We start from the raw sequence: 10486 nt of genomic DNA on the forward strand, positions 1-10486 counted from the left end.
TCCCAGCAGCCCAGGTCCCAGTGGGAGCAGTGCTGGGTCACCGACTTTATACTGGGAGCACTGGGGGCTCAGCACGGAGCCCCCCCAGCATTACCTCCAGCCCACCAGGGGCTCGTTTTTTTAGGATTTTTGCCCCCGTGGGGCTCTGGGTCCCGTCCAGTCCCTTCCTCCATCCCCACTGGTATTTGTAACTGGTCCCCAGTAGCTGCTGGGGCTGCACCTGGCTGAATTTACTGAATTTATCCTCCTCGAAATACCCATTTCCAGCTAGTTTTTATTCGGGCTCTCCCCCTTCCAGCGCTGCCCACCCAGGGTGGGGGGGGGGCTCGGATCCCCTCGTGACCCCAACGCGCTCCCCGCGTGCGAGGCCGTGGGGGGGTTTCACATCCTCCCCGCCGCACGCCGGCCGCTTTCTGTTCCCGCTGCTCCTTCCCCTTCTGCTCCTGGGGGTGGGGGGAAGGAAGCAGCCCCGAGCCCCTGCTGCTCTGCTGCCTTGTCCACGGTGCCTCCCCTCCCCGGGAAGGATTTGCTCCTTCTCTGCCCCTCAGAGCCTCCTCCACAGCTCCCAGTCCGTTTTCCCCTGAGCACTGGTGTCACCAGTTACCAGGCAGAGCGGCTGCTGGGAGAACTGGTCTGGCTGAGGGCAAGGTCCAGCTTTGCTTCCTTCTTCCCCGTGGGCCCCCCCGTGCCCCCCGTTCCCCCCAGGACCTCCCTGACAGATACAGGAGGGACCCCCCCCCCCCTTGCCCATGGTCGGGGTGCCTGCGACCCCCCGGGAGCCATCAGTGGGGTCTCCCCCCCGGAAGCCCACCCTAGAGGTGCCAAGATCCCACCACCAGGAGAACCCAGCAGCCTTGAGGTCACCCTACCCCTTCCCTCTGCAGCCCTGGAGCCCTGCCCCACACCCGAGACCCCCCCCACACCCCATAGATCTCCCCCCCCCCAGACCGATGACCAAGGAGCTCGTGCGGCCGCGGTGCGGAGAACGGACGCGCGGTGAGGGTCGCGCAGCAGGATCAACCCCAACCCACTTTATTGCAGTGCCAGAGCAGCAGAGGAGGAGTGGCGGGCACGGGACTGGGTGCCGGGGGGGGGGGGGAGCTGGGGGGGCAGGACCACCCCCCCGCTCGCCCCAAAGGCTGCGGGAGAGACCCCCGCGTCTGGGCGAGGAGGAGACGTGGCGCGTGCTGGATGCTGGGGCCAGCGCAAGGCGGTGCGGCGACGTCCCCCGACAGCGGGCAACGCGGGGTGGCCCCGGGGGCTACCTCTGCTCACCCCCATCCCATTGTGGGGTGGAAATTCAGCCACCCCGCAGCAGCCTGAGGGGCGTCTTCATGTGGCATGTGCGGGAGAAGGAAGCGTTGGGGAGGTGCGGCACCGACGCGGGGCACAGGAGCGAGAAAGCTCTTGGCAGGGGGGGGGGCTGAAGCAAGGGGGTGGCTGAAGGGGCACAGGGTCCGGCTGGGGGGAGGCCCGGCCTCTGCCTCCTCACAAGAGGCCCCGCTGGTTGCGGGCGTTGTTCATCTTCATGGCCTTGATGATGAGGATGGTGCCCACGACGATGCCGACGATGCCCACGGCCAGGCCCAGGGCGCACACCAGGGTCTCGGTGCTCTCGGAGACGGGGAGGGGCACCTGGGGCTCTGCGAAGGGACAGGGGGGTGAGGACGGGGCGCCGAGCCCCCCACCACGGGCGAGGGCGAGGGGAGGGTCCCGTCCTCACCCCAGTGCGTCATCAGCGGCTCGGGCAGCCCCCAGTGCTCCACACGGCAGTCGTAGTAGTCGCCCCGCGTGGGGATGAAGGGCAGGTAGGAGAACTTGTAGAAGCCGTTGTCTGCCTGGCGGTAGAAGACGGTCTCGGAGACGCCCTCCGTCACCTCCTGCCCGTTCTTCATCCAGGTGATGGTGATGACGGACGGCCAGAACTTGTCCACGTAGCAGATGAGGATGTTGGGATCCCCCAGCTCCACGGGGTCCTCGGAGAACACCGTCACCTCGGGCGGCGCTGGAGGAGGTGGAGAAGGGCTCAGTGCAGTGCGGGCTCAGCCCAGCTTCTGGCCCCACAGAGGGGACCCTTTGTGCCCCGGGGCCACCCAGGGGGACCCCGCACACAGCTCGGGGCACAGCCTGGGGGCTGCGCTCCCCGCGGCTGCCCACAGCTTGGGTGCAGGGAGAAGCCGCGCCGTGGCCGGGTTGTTACCGATGGTGCCCTGCGAGCGGTTGGACCTCTTCATCATGATCTCCATGTTCTGCTTGTCCACGGCGATGTTCTGCAGGGCCCCCTGGGCCTCGAAGCTGGTAAAGGTGGTGAAGATGGGCAGGCGCCAGATGGTCTCCGACTTCTGCAGGTCCACGTGGAAGATCTCATCGCCGTCGAAATCGAACATGAACTGGCCGCCCTCCCTGTTGTGCGTCTCGTCCCGCTGGTAGAATTCAGTCTGCATCAGCACGTGGCCCACTGGGAAGGGACAGGCATGAGTGGCAGCCCCCCCCTCCCACTGCCTGAGCCCACCAAGAGCTCCCCGGGCTCTCCACCGCCTGGGGCTGGGGGCAGTGACAGGTTGTGGGGACCCAGTTTGGTCCCCAGGAACGCCACGGGATAGGGTGGTGGTCCCGGCAGCCCCAGGACTCGGGCAGGAGGTGCCGTGGCCCCAAACGCGTCCCTTTGTCCCCCAGCCCCCCCTTAGCAGCCCACCCTGCTCCCTTACATCTGCGGGGCCGCAGCTCCCCACTCCCAGCCCTTACAGCAGCACCGACACCCCCCCCCCGCTCCGCTGTGGGTCCGGGACCCCCCATTCCCCAGCCGTGTCCCCCCCCCCCCCCACCACGCACCTTTCACGGCCCCCGAGCCCTGCAGGGCCAGCAGGGCCAGCAGCACCAGCGGGACGCCCCGTCCTGCGGCCATCACCTCTGCGACACCGGGCAGCGGGAGCGAGCGAAGGGCGAGCGTCGCTGGGGCTGGGGAGCCCAGTGCTGGGGGCCCCGTGCCCGGGGGCTCCCCCCAACATCCCGAGCCAATAGCCGGGTGCCCCGGGGTTGACTCAGCTGTTCCCAGGCAGAGCAGCAACGCCATGCACCCTGCACGACAGACAGACGGACGGGCACCGCGCAGGGTGCTGAGGGGGCACCCCGTGGGGCTGGGGGCGCGCGGGGACCTGGGGGGGGGATGAGGGGAGAGGGGAAGACAAGGGGGGAGCCCCACTGTGGGCTGGGCTCGGATGATGGCTCCCTGGGGTCGCTACTGGAACACGTCCACGGCGTGGGACAAGTGTCAGAGGGAGTCCTGCGGGGACAGGCTCTGCCTGGTGACGGGTGATGCTGCCCAGCCCCGCTGCTCACTGGTTGTAACTGGGACGCCCAGTGCCAGCACTGGGTGGAGTCTTGCCTTGCCTGGGGTCCCGGCACCCCTCATCCTGTGCCCAGCAGCCATGGGGAGCGGCCGCATCCTGGGAGCTGGGGCTGTGCTGGTGGCACTGGTGGTGCTGGGAGCCCGCCCGGCTGGAGGCGAGGAGACCAAGGGTGAGCTCAGCCCCACGCCGGGGGGCAGGATCCCACGTGTGGCTGCTGGGGGGGAGGTGGGATGGGGGGGGGCCTCAGCCCTGGCACCTTCATGTTGGGTGTGGGCATCTGCAGCCACTGCCTCGGCCTCAGCCCTGGAAGCCTGGGAGCAGAGGGCTTTGGGGGGGGCTCAGTGAGTTTGGAGGTGCTGCCCCCACCCTGGGGCTCTGTTGCGTCCTGGCTCCCTCCCTTGGGCTCCTTCCCTGCGCTCCCCCCATCTCCTGTCCCCTCCTGCCCCCAGGACCGTCCCCAGGAGCCCCTCGGACTCTTCCTGATTGCAGCTTGTGGGGCTCCAGGGGTCAGGGGCACAGCGTCGGTGTCACCGCGGCTGGGAGGGGAGTGGGGATGGGGAGGGGGCTGGAGGGTGGGGAGGGGGCTCCAGGGCATCTGCTGGGGAGCTGGGAAGGGGGAGCGGGACCCCCTAACCTGCCCTGCCCATACAGGGTTCTTCCAAATAATGATGGTGGATGAGTGTCACTACCTCAACAGCACCGAGCGGGTGAGGTTTCTGGAGAGGCACATCTACAACCGGCAGCAGAACGTGCACTTTGACAGCGACGTGGGGCATTATGTGGCTGACACGGAACTGGGCAAGCCTGAGGCCGACTACTGGAACAGTCAGCCCGAACTACTGGAGCGCAAACAGGCTGCAGTAGACAGGTTCTGCCGGCACAACTACTTTATGGCCTCTTTCACTGTGGACAGGAGAGGTGCGTGGACACGAGCCCGGGGCTGCTGGGGCTGGGCGTCCTCTGCACCCTGGGGGCCAGGCACATCCCGGGGGGGCAGCGCATCCATCCCCGTCCCGCCCGGTGCCGGGGGCAGCGGTGCAGGTGAGCGCTGGGCTCTCGCCGCCCGCGCCCAGCTCTCTCCCTCTCCCCGCAGTTGAGCCCAAGGTGAGGGTCTCTCCCATGCAGTCGAGCTCGCTGCCCCAGACCGACAGGCTGGCGTGCTACGTGACGGGCTTCTACCCCGCCGACATCGAGGTGAAGTGGTTCAAGAACGGCCAGGAGGAGACCAAGCACGTGGTGTCCACGGACGTGATCCAGAACGGGGACTGGACCTACCAGGTGCTGGTGATGCTGGAAAGCACCCCGCAGCACGGGGACACCTACGAGTGCCACGTGCAGCACGCCAGCCTGAAAAGCCCCATCACCTACGAATGGGGTAAGGCTCTGGCCAATGTCTCCTGAGGGGGGTCCCGGGGGTCCCGAGCTCCAACCCTCCTACAGGAGGGGAGCGGGAGCACGGCCCCGGGCCTGAGCCCCCGCTCCTGTCCCCGCAGTGCTCCCAGCGGATGCCGCCAGGGGCAAGATGCTGACGGGCGTCGGGGGCTTGGTGCTGGGGCTCATCTTCCTGGCGCTGGGGCTCTTCCTCTACGTGCGCAGAAAGGTGAGCGGCCGGGGCGCTGGGGGTGGCGTGGGGCTGGGGGGGCCGTGGGGCACAGGGCCGTGCCGCTCACCTGGTCTCGCTGTGTTGCAGGGCGCATCGCTCCCCCGGCTGCAGGTAACGTCTCCCACCCGCGGCCCTGCTGCACCCTCCCCGTGCGGGCTGATTTCCCTTGCCCCCCTCCCAACACCAGGGCAGCGCCCCGGGGCCGCAGGCAGCGTGGCCCTGGGGGGCCGTGGGGCACAGGGCTGGGGCGCTGCCCCCCACCCGCTGCTCACCCCCTGCTCTCTCCCCGCAGGGCTCCTGAAGCAGCTCCGGCTCCTGCGCCTCGGCTCCTCCGTGCCCAGCACCGCCTCTGCCCCGTGCTCGCCCGGCTCCTGCCCTCGATACCCGGTCCCGCAGCCCCACAGCCCTCTGCTGCTCCCTATGGTCACCCCCTCCCTCGCTCCTGTCCCAGTCCGGCTTGGCTGGGGCCACTGGGAGCCCCAAATAAAGTGTCCCAGTGCTCTGCGTCCCTGCTGCTGTGGGGACGGTGGGGCAGGGGTGGGCACCGCTATCCCTGCGCTTTTGGCTCCTAAGCCTTGGTGGGGATGCGGCTGCTTGGGGTCTGGGTCTGCAGAGCCCGGGGGGGCACTGAGTGAAGGGTCCTGTGGGAGGGGGGCTGGTGGCGGAGCCAGCGTCCTGCTACCTCTGGGTGTTGGGGATGGGCGCGGGGTGCGAGGGTCCTGGGCAGGGCTTTTGGGATCTGGGAGCTGGGGCACCCGTCCAGCTACCTCAGCAACCCCTGTCCCCACCCTGAGCCCCAACACGGCCCCATCAGATCCCACTGCTCCCCTGGTCCAGCCCCAAACTGGTCCCCAGTCTGGGACACCCCGCAGTCCCCCTGTACCCACCCACCATCCCCACGCAGTACCCCGGGGATCACGCCACCGTCCCACCCAGGTCCCACTGTGCTCCCCCCAGACCCCCCGGTCCCCACAGCCCTGAATTTTGGGGCCGAGCACCCCCCAAAGTGGCAACAACGGGGCTCCAGTGACACTGGGCTGCCCCCGAGCACCGTTGCTCCGCCGGGCAGCACGGGGGGTGCCGAGGAACAGCCTCAGGGGGCGGCGGGGCTGAGGATGGAGGGGACGAGGGGCGTGGGGCCACCGTGGCACCCTGGGTGTTGGGGGATTGAAGGCTGGTAGGAGGACTTGAGGAGCCCACGACTCTCGCACGCCGCAGGTCGTGGCCACGGCGCTCGTCCTGCTGCCCCTCGCTGCTGGAGCGCTCCGGCAGCGTCACCCGCTCGGTGGTGGTGGGGAAGTGACACTGCAGATGGAGGTGGAACTGGAAGGACCCTGCGTGGGCAGGGAGGGCAGGGGGTTCTGCTTCCCCTCCCCAGTCCCCCAGTCCTCCTCACAGACGCCCTTGAAGCCCCCTCCTCGTGCCCACTCCTCTACCAGCCGCGGTGACACCGACGCTGTTACCCTGACCCCTTGGAGGCACTGCAGGAACTGCCCCGTCCCTCTGCCTGCTGCCCCCAAATCTGGTGTCTGAAGGGTCTGGGGGGCCACGGCCAAGGGCAGCCACAGCGCATGGAGCCCCCCCCCGGGACTGGGTGGGTTTGGGGAAATGGGAGGGCAGCTGAAGGTGCCCGTAGCGGGGCAGGAGAAGTGGAGGATGCCCTCTGCAGACAGAGGAGCAGCCTCACACCCGCAGGCTCTGCTTCTCACGGGGTGCTTCCCTCAAATCTGCTGGAGGGACCGCACAGCAGGGCATCAGCAGCCCCGGCGGCTCCTTGGACGCTGACTGGACCATGGACTGGATGTCTGATTGAAGGCTTAGATGGACACATGGGTGGATGGATGGGATGGGATGGAAGATAGATGGATGGGGTGGATGGAGTGAAAGACATGGTTGGTTGGATGACGAGCTGGAGAAACGAATGATTGGGTAGTTCCCAAGACAATACCCATCACCGCCGAAAAGTCATGGCAGACTGGTGAAGTCCCCAGCGAATGGAAAAGGGGAAACCTAACCCCCATTTTTTGTCACCAGCCAGTGGGGCTTCACTAAGGGCAAATATTCCTGACTGACTTGGTGACCTTCTATGAGAGTGACAGAATTGGTGGATAAGGGACGAGCAACTAACTTCATCTACCGAGACTTGTCCAAAGCATTTGACACTGTCTTGGACAACATATCACAGAATGGTTTGGGTTGGTAGGGACCTTAAAGATCATAAAATTCCAACCCCCCTGCCATGGGCAGGGACACCTCCCACCAGACCCGGTTGCCCAGAGCCCAATCCAGCCTGGCCTTGAACACCATAAGAGTTTCCTCCTATATCTAAACCTGCCCTCTTTTAGATTAAAAACGTTTCCCGTAGTCCTAGCGCTACACTCCTTGATGATGAGCCCATGTTCTTTCTAATCCTCCTGGCCACGCCATTTCTGATACAAGCCAGGATGCTGGTGGTCTTCTTGGCCACCTGAGCAGGCTGCTGGCTCATATGCAGCCCTGTCCCCTCCAAGGCTTTGAAGCCACATGTGCAGGGATAGCGGTGCCCACCCCTGCCCCACCGTCCCCACAGCAGCAGGGACGCAGGGCACTGGGACACTTTATTTGGGGCTCCCAACGGCCCATGTCAAGCTGAACTGGGACGGGAGCGAGGGAGGGGGTGACCATAGGGAGCAGCAGAGGGCTGTGGGGCTGCGGGACAGGGTATCGAGGGCAGGAGCCGGGCGAGCACGGGGCAGAGGCGGTGCTGGGCACGGAGGAGCCGAGGCGCAGGAGCCGGAGCTGCTTCAGGAGCCCTGCGGGGAGAGAGCAGGGGGTGAGCAGCGGGTGGGGGGCAGCGCCCCAGCCCTGTGCCCCACGGCCCCCAGGGCAGCACTGCCTGCAGCCCCGGGGCCGTGCAGCCCTGGTGGTGGTAGGGGCAAGGGGAAGCAGCCCGCACGGGGAGGGTGCAGCAGGGCCGCGGGTGGGGGACGTTACCTGCAGCCGGGGGAGCGATGCGCCCTGCAACACAGCGAGACCAGGTCAGCGGCACGGCCCTGTGCCCCACGGCCCCCCCAGCCCCACGCCACCCCCAGCGCCCCGGCCGCTCACCTTTCTGCGCACGTAGAGGAAGAGCCCCAGCGCCAGGAAGATGAGCCCCAGCACCAAGCCCCCGACGCCCGTCAGCATCTTGCCCCTGGCGGCATCCGCTGGGAGCACTGCGGGGACAGGAGCGGGGGCTCAGGCCCGGGGCCGTGCTCCCACTCCCCTCCTGCAGCAGGCTGGGGGCTCGGGACCACCAGGACCCCCCCAGGAGGGCTTGGCCAGGGCCTTACCCCATTCGTGGGTGATGGGGCTTTTCAGGCTGGCGTGCTGCACGTGGCACTCGTAGGTGTCCCCGTGCTGCGGGGTGCTTTCCAGCATCACCAGCACCTGGTAGGTCCAGTCCCCGTTCTGGATCACGTCCGTGGACACCACGTGCTTGGTCTCCTCCTGGCCGTTCTTGAACCACTTCACCTCAATCTCGGCGGGGTAGAAGCCCGTCACGTAGCACGCCAGCCTGTCGGTCTGGGGCAGCGAGCTCGACTGCATGGGAGAGACCCTCACCTTGGGCTCAACTGCGGGGTGAGGGAGAGAGCTGGGCGCGGGCGGCGAGAGCCCAGCGCTCACCTGCACCGCTGCCCCCGGCACCGGGCGGGACGGGGATGGATGCGCTGCCCCCCCGGGATGTGCCTGGCCCCCAGGGTGCAGAGGACGCCCAGCCCCACCAGCCCCGGGCTCGTGTCCACGCACCTCTCCTGTTCTGGATGAAATCTTCCAACACCTCATAGTTGTGCCGGCAGAACCTGTCTATTTCACCCCGTCTCCGCTCCAGTTCTTCGGGCTGACTGTTCCAGGTGTCTTCATCGAGCTTGCCCAGTTCCGTGTCAGCCACATAATGCCCCAGGTCGCTGTCAAAGTGCACGAACTGCTGCCGGTTGTAGATGTCCCTGTACAGGTATCTCACACGCTCGGTGCCGTTGCTGTACTGACACTCATGCACCACCATCTTGTGGAAGAACCCTGTATGGGCAGGGCAGGTTAGGGGGTCCCGCTCCCCCTTCCCAGCTCCCCATCAGATGCCCTGGAGCCCCCTCCCCACCCTCCAGCCCCCTCCCCATCCCCACTCCCCTCCCAGCTGCAGTGACACTGACGCCGGGACCCTGACCCCCTGGAGCCCCATATGCTGGGGATGGGAAGAGTCTGAGGGGCTCCTGGGGAGGGTTCTGGGGGCAGGAGGGGACAAGAGATGGGGGGAGCACAGGGAAGGAGTCCAAGGGAGGGAGCCAGGATGCATGAGAACCTCAGGGTGGGGGCAGCACCTCCAAACTCACTGAGCCCCCCCCAAAGTCCTCTGCTCCCAGGCTTCCGAGGCAGTCGCTGCGGATGCCCACACCCCGCGTGGAGGTGCCAGGGCTGAGGACCCCCCCCCTTCCCACCTCCCCCCCCAGCAGCCACACGTGGGATCCTGCCCCACGGTGTGGGGCTGAGCTCACCCTTGGTCTCCTCGCCTCCAGCCGGGCGGGCTCCCAGCACCACCAGTGCCACCAGCACGGCCCCAGCTCCCAGGATGCGGCCGCTCCCCATGGCTGCTGGGCACAGGATGAGGGGTGCCGGGACCCCAGGCAAGGCAAGACTCCACCCAGTGCTGGCACTGGGCGTCCCAGTTACAACCAGTGAGCAGCGGGGCTGCGCAGCATCACCCGTCACCAGGCAGAACCTGACCCCAGAGGGCACCCTCTGACACTTGTCCCGAGCTACAAAGGTGTTGGAGGAGGAACCTCAAGAAGCGGGAGGGAACGGGGTTTGGACCCCCCAGGGGGCACCAAGAGGCACTGGTGGGGGTGTGGGGTCCCAGTGCCCAGGGACAGGAGAGGAGCAGCAAGGGACACGGGCACCCAGCCCACAGCACCGGTCACTTCCCTGTGGGAAACCTCAAGGAGGCCGAGCCCCGGGGGAACAGAATCATAGAACGATGGAATATCCCGAGTTGGAAGGGACCCAGGAGGATCATCGAGTCCAGCTCCTGGCACCACACAGGAGTACCCAAAATTCAGACCCTGTGACTAGGTGCCCAGTCTGAACGCTTCTTGAACTCTGACAGGCTTGGTGCAGTGACTGCTTCCCCGGGGAGCCTGTTCCAGTGTGCGACCACCCTCTCGGTGAAGAATCTCTTCCTGATGGCCAGCCTGAACCTCCCCTGCCTCAGCTTGACACCATTCCCTTGGGTCCTATCACTGGTGACTAAAGAGAAGAGATCAACGCCTGCCCCATCACTCCCCCTTGTGAGGAAATTGTGTAGCACGATGATGTCCCCCCTCATCCTTCTCTTCTCCATGCTGAACAGGCCCAGTGCCCTCAGCCGTTTCTCATGTTTTCCCCTCTAGGCCCTTCACCGTCTTTGTGGCCCTCCTCTGGACACTCTCCAACAGATTTACATCCTTTTTGTACCGTGGTGCCCAGAACAGCACACAGTGCTTGAGGTGAGGCCGCAGTGGCCTTGCTCTTGTTAAACTGC

The 10486-nt window shown here is 66.5% G+C and overlaps 3 protein-coding genes across 5 annotated transcripts; 1 reads left to right on the forward strand and 2 right to left on the reverse strand.

The window, feature by feature from the left end:
* Positions 1 to 997: 997 nt before the first annotated feature.
* LOC311425345 (HLA class II histocompatibility antigen, DR alpha chain-like) lies at positions 998 to 3088 on the reverse strand. Its single transcript, XM_084501180.1, has 4 exons — positions 2833 to 3088; positions 2201 to 2458; positions 1724 to 2005; positions 998 to 1643 (listed from the first exon to the last, which is right to left on the reverse strand). Exons 1-4 carry the CDS (start codon positions 3071 to 3073, stop codon positions 1489 to 1491), a joined length of 936 nt encoding a protein of 311 aa, XP_084357306.1. The 5' UTR covers positions 3074 to 3088; the 3' UTR covers positions 998 to 1488.
* Positions 3089 to 3206: 118 nt separating this feature from the next.
* LOC311425306 (class II histocompatibility antigen, B-L beta chain-like) lies at positions 3207 to 7080 on the forward strand. Of its 2 annotated transcripts, XM_084501078.1 has the most exons (6): positions 3207 to 3519; positions 4002 to 4268; positions 4444 to 4725; positions 4844 to 4950; positions 5041 to 5064; positions 5246 to 5453. In XM_084501078.1, the coding sequence occupies exons 1-6, from the start codon at positions 3219 to 3221 to the stop codon at positions 5252 to 5254; spliced, it is 990 nt and encodes a 329-aa protein (XP_084357204.1). In that variant the 5' UTR covers positions 3207 to 3218; the 3' UTR covers positions 5255 to 5453. The 2 variants fall into 2 exon arrangements, with proteins under 2 accessions (XP_084357204.1, XP_084357203.1); XM_084501077.1 differs by lacking the exon at positions 5041 to 5064 and having other exon boundaries at positions 4844 to 4972; positions 5246 to 7080.
* On the reverse strand, positions 6771 to 9613 carry LOC311425337 (class II histocompatibility antigen, B-L beta chain-like). 2 transcript variants are annotated; one of them, XM_084501160.1, is made up of 6 exons: positions 9465 to 9610; positions 8722 to 8991; positions 8265 to 8546; positions 8041 to 8147; positions 7927 to 7950; positions 7534 to 7745 (listed from the first exon to the last, which is right to left on the reverse strand). In XM_084501160.1, the coding sequence occupies exons 1-6, from the start codon at positions 9553 to 9555 to the stop codon at positions 7737 to 7739; spliced, it is 783 nt and encodes a 260-aa protein (XP_084357286.1). In that variant the 5' UTR covers positions 9556 to 9610; the 3' UTR covers positions 7534 to 7736. The 2 variants fall into 2 exon arrangements, with proteins under 2 accessions (XP_084357285.1, XP_084357286.1); XM_084501159.1 differs by lacking the exon at positions 7927 to 7950 and having other exon boundaries at positions 6771 to 7745; positions 8019 to 8147; positions 9465 to 9613.
* Positions 9614 to 10486: the final 873 nt, after the last annotated feature.

This window comes from Aythya ferina (genome assembly GCF_964211825.1).
Source record: "Aythya ferina genome assembly, chromosome: 30".
NCBI classification, from domain to species: Eukaryota; Metazoa; Chordata; class Aves; order Anseriformes; family Anatidae; genus Aythya; species Aythya ferina.

What these genes read in the sequence shown, in the direction of transcription:
- LOC311425345 (XM_084501180.1), bottom strand. Translation starts at nt 3,073, where the DNA reads ATGGCGTTGCTGCTCTGCCTGGGAACAGCTGAGTCAACCCCGGGGCAC. An exon ending in CCGCTCGCAGGGCACCATCG is followed by an intron (nt 2,006 to 2,200) that starts GTAACAACCCGG and finishes CACCTCCTCCAG; the next exon opens with CGCCGCCCGAGGTGACGGTG. An exon ending in GCCGCTGATGACGCACTGGG is followed by an intron (nt 1,644 to 1,723) that starts GTGAGGACGGGA and finishes GTCCCTTCGCAG; the next exon opens with AGCCCCAGGTGCCCCTCCCC.
- LOC311425306 (XM_084501077.1), top strand. Translation starts at nt 3,219, where the DNA reads ATGATGGCTCCCTGGGGTCGCTACTGGAACACGTCCACGGCGTGGGAC. An exon ending in TTTCACTGTGGACAGGAGAG is followed by an intron (nt 4,269 to 4,443) that starts GTGCGTGGACAC and finishes CTCTCCCCGCAG; the next exon opens with TTGAGCCCAAGGTGAGGGTC. An exon ending in GAGCGGCCGGGGCGCTGGGG is followed by an intron (nt 4,973 to 5,245) that starts GTGGCGTGGGGC and finishes CTCTCCCCGCAG; the next exon opens with GGCTCCTGAAGCAGCTCCGG.
- LOC311425337 (XM_084501159.1), bottom strand. Translation starts at nt 9,555, where the DNA reads ATGGGGAGCGGCCGCATCCTGGGAGCTGGGGCCGTGCTGGTGGCACTG. An exon ending in TGGAGGCGAGGAGACCAAGG is followed by an intron (nt 8,992 to 9,464) that starts GTGAGCTCAGCC and finishes CTGCCCATACAG; the next exon opens with GGTTCTTCCACAAGATGGTG. An exon ending in GAGCGGCCGGGGCGCTGGGG is followed by an intron (nt 7,746 to 8,018) that starts GTGGCGTGGGGC and finishes CTCTCCCCGCAG; the next exon opens with GGCTCCTGAAGCAGCTCCGG.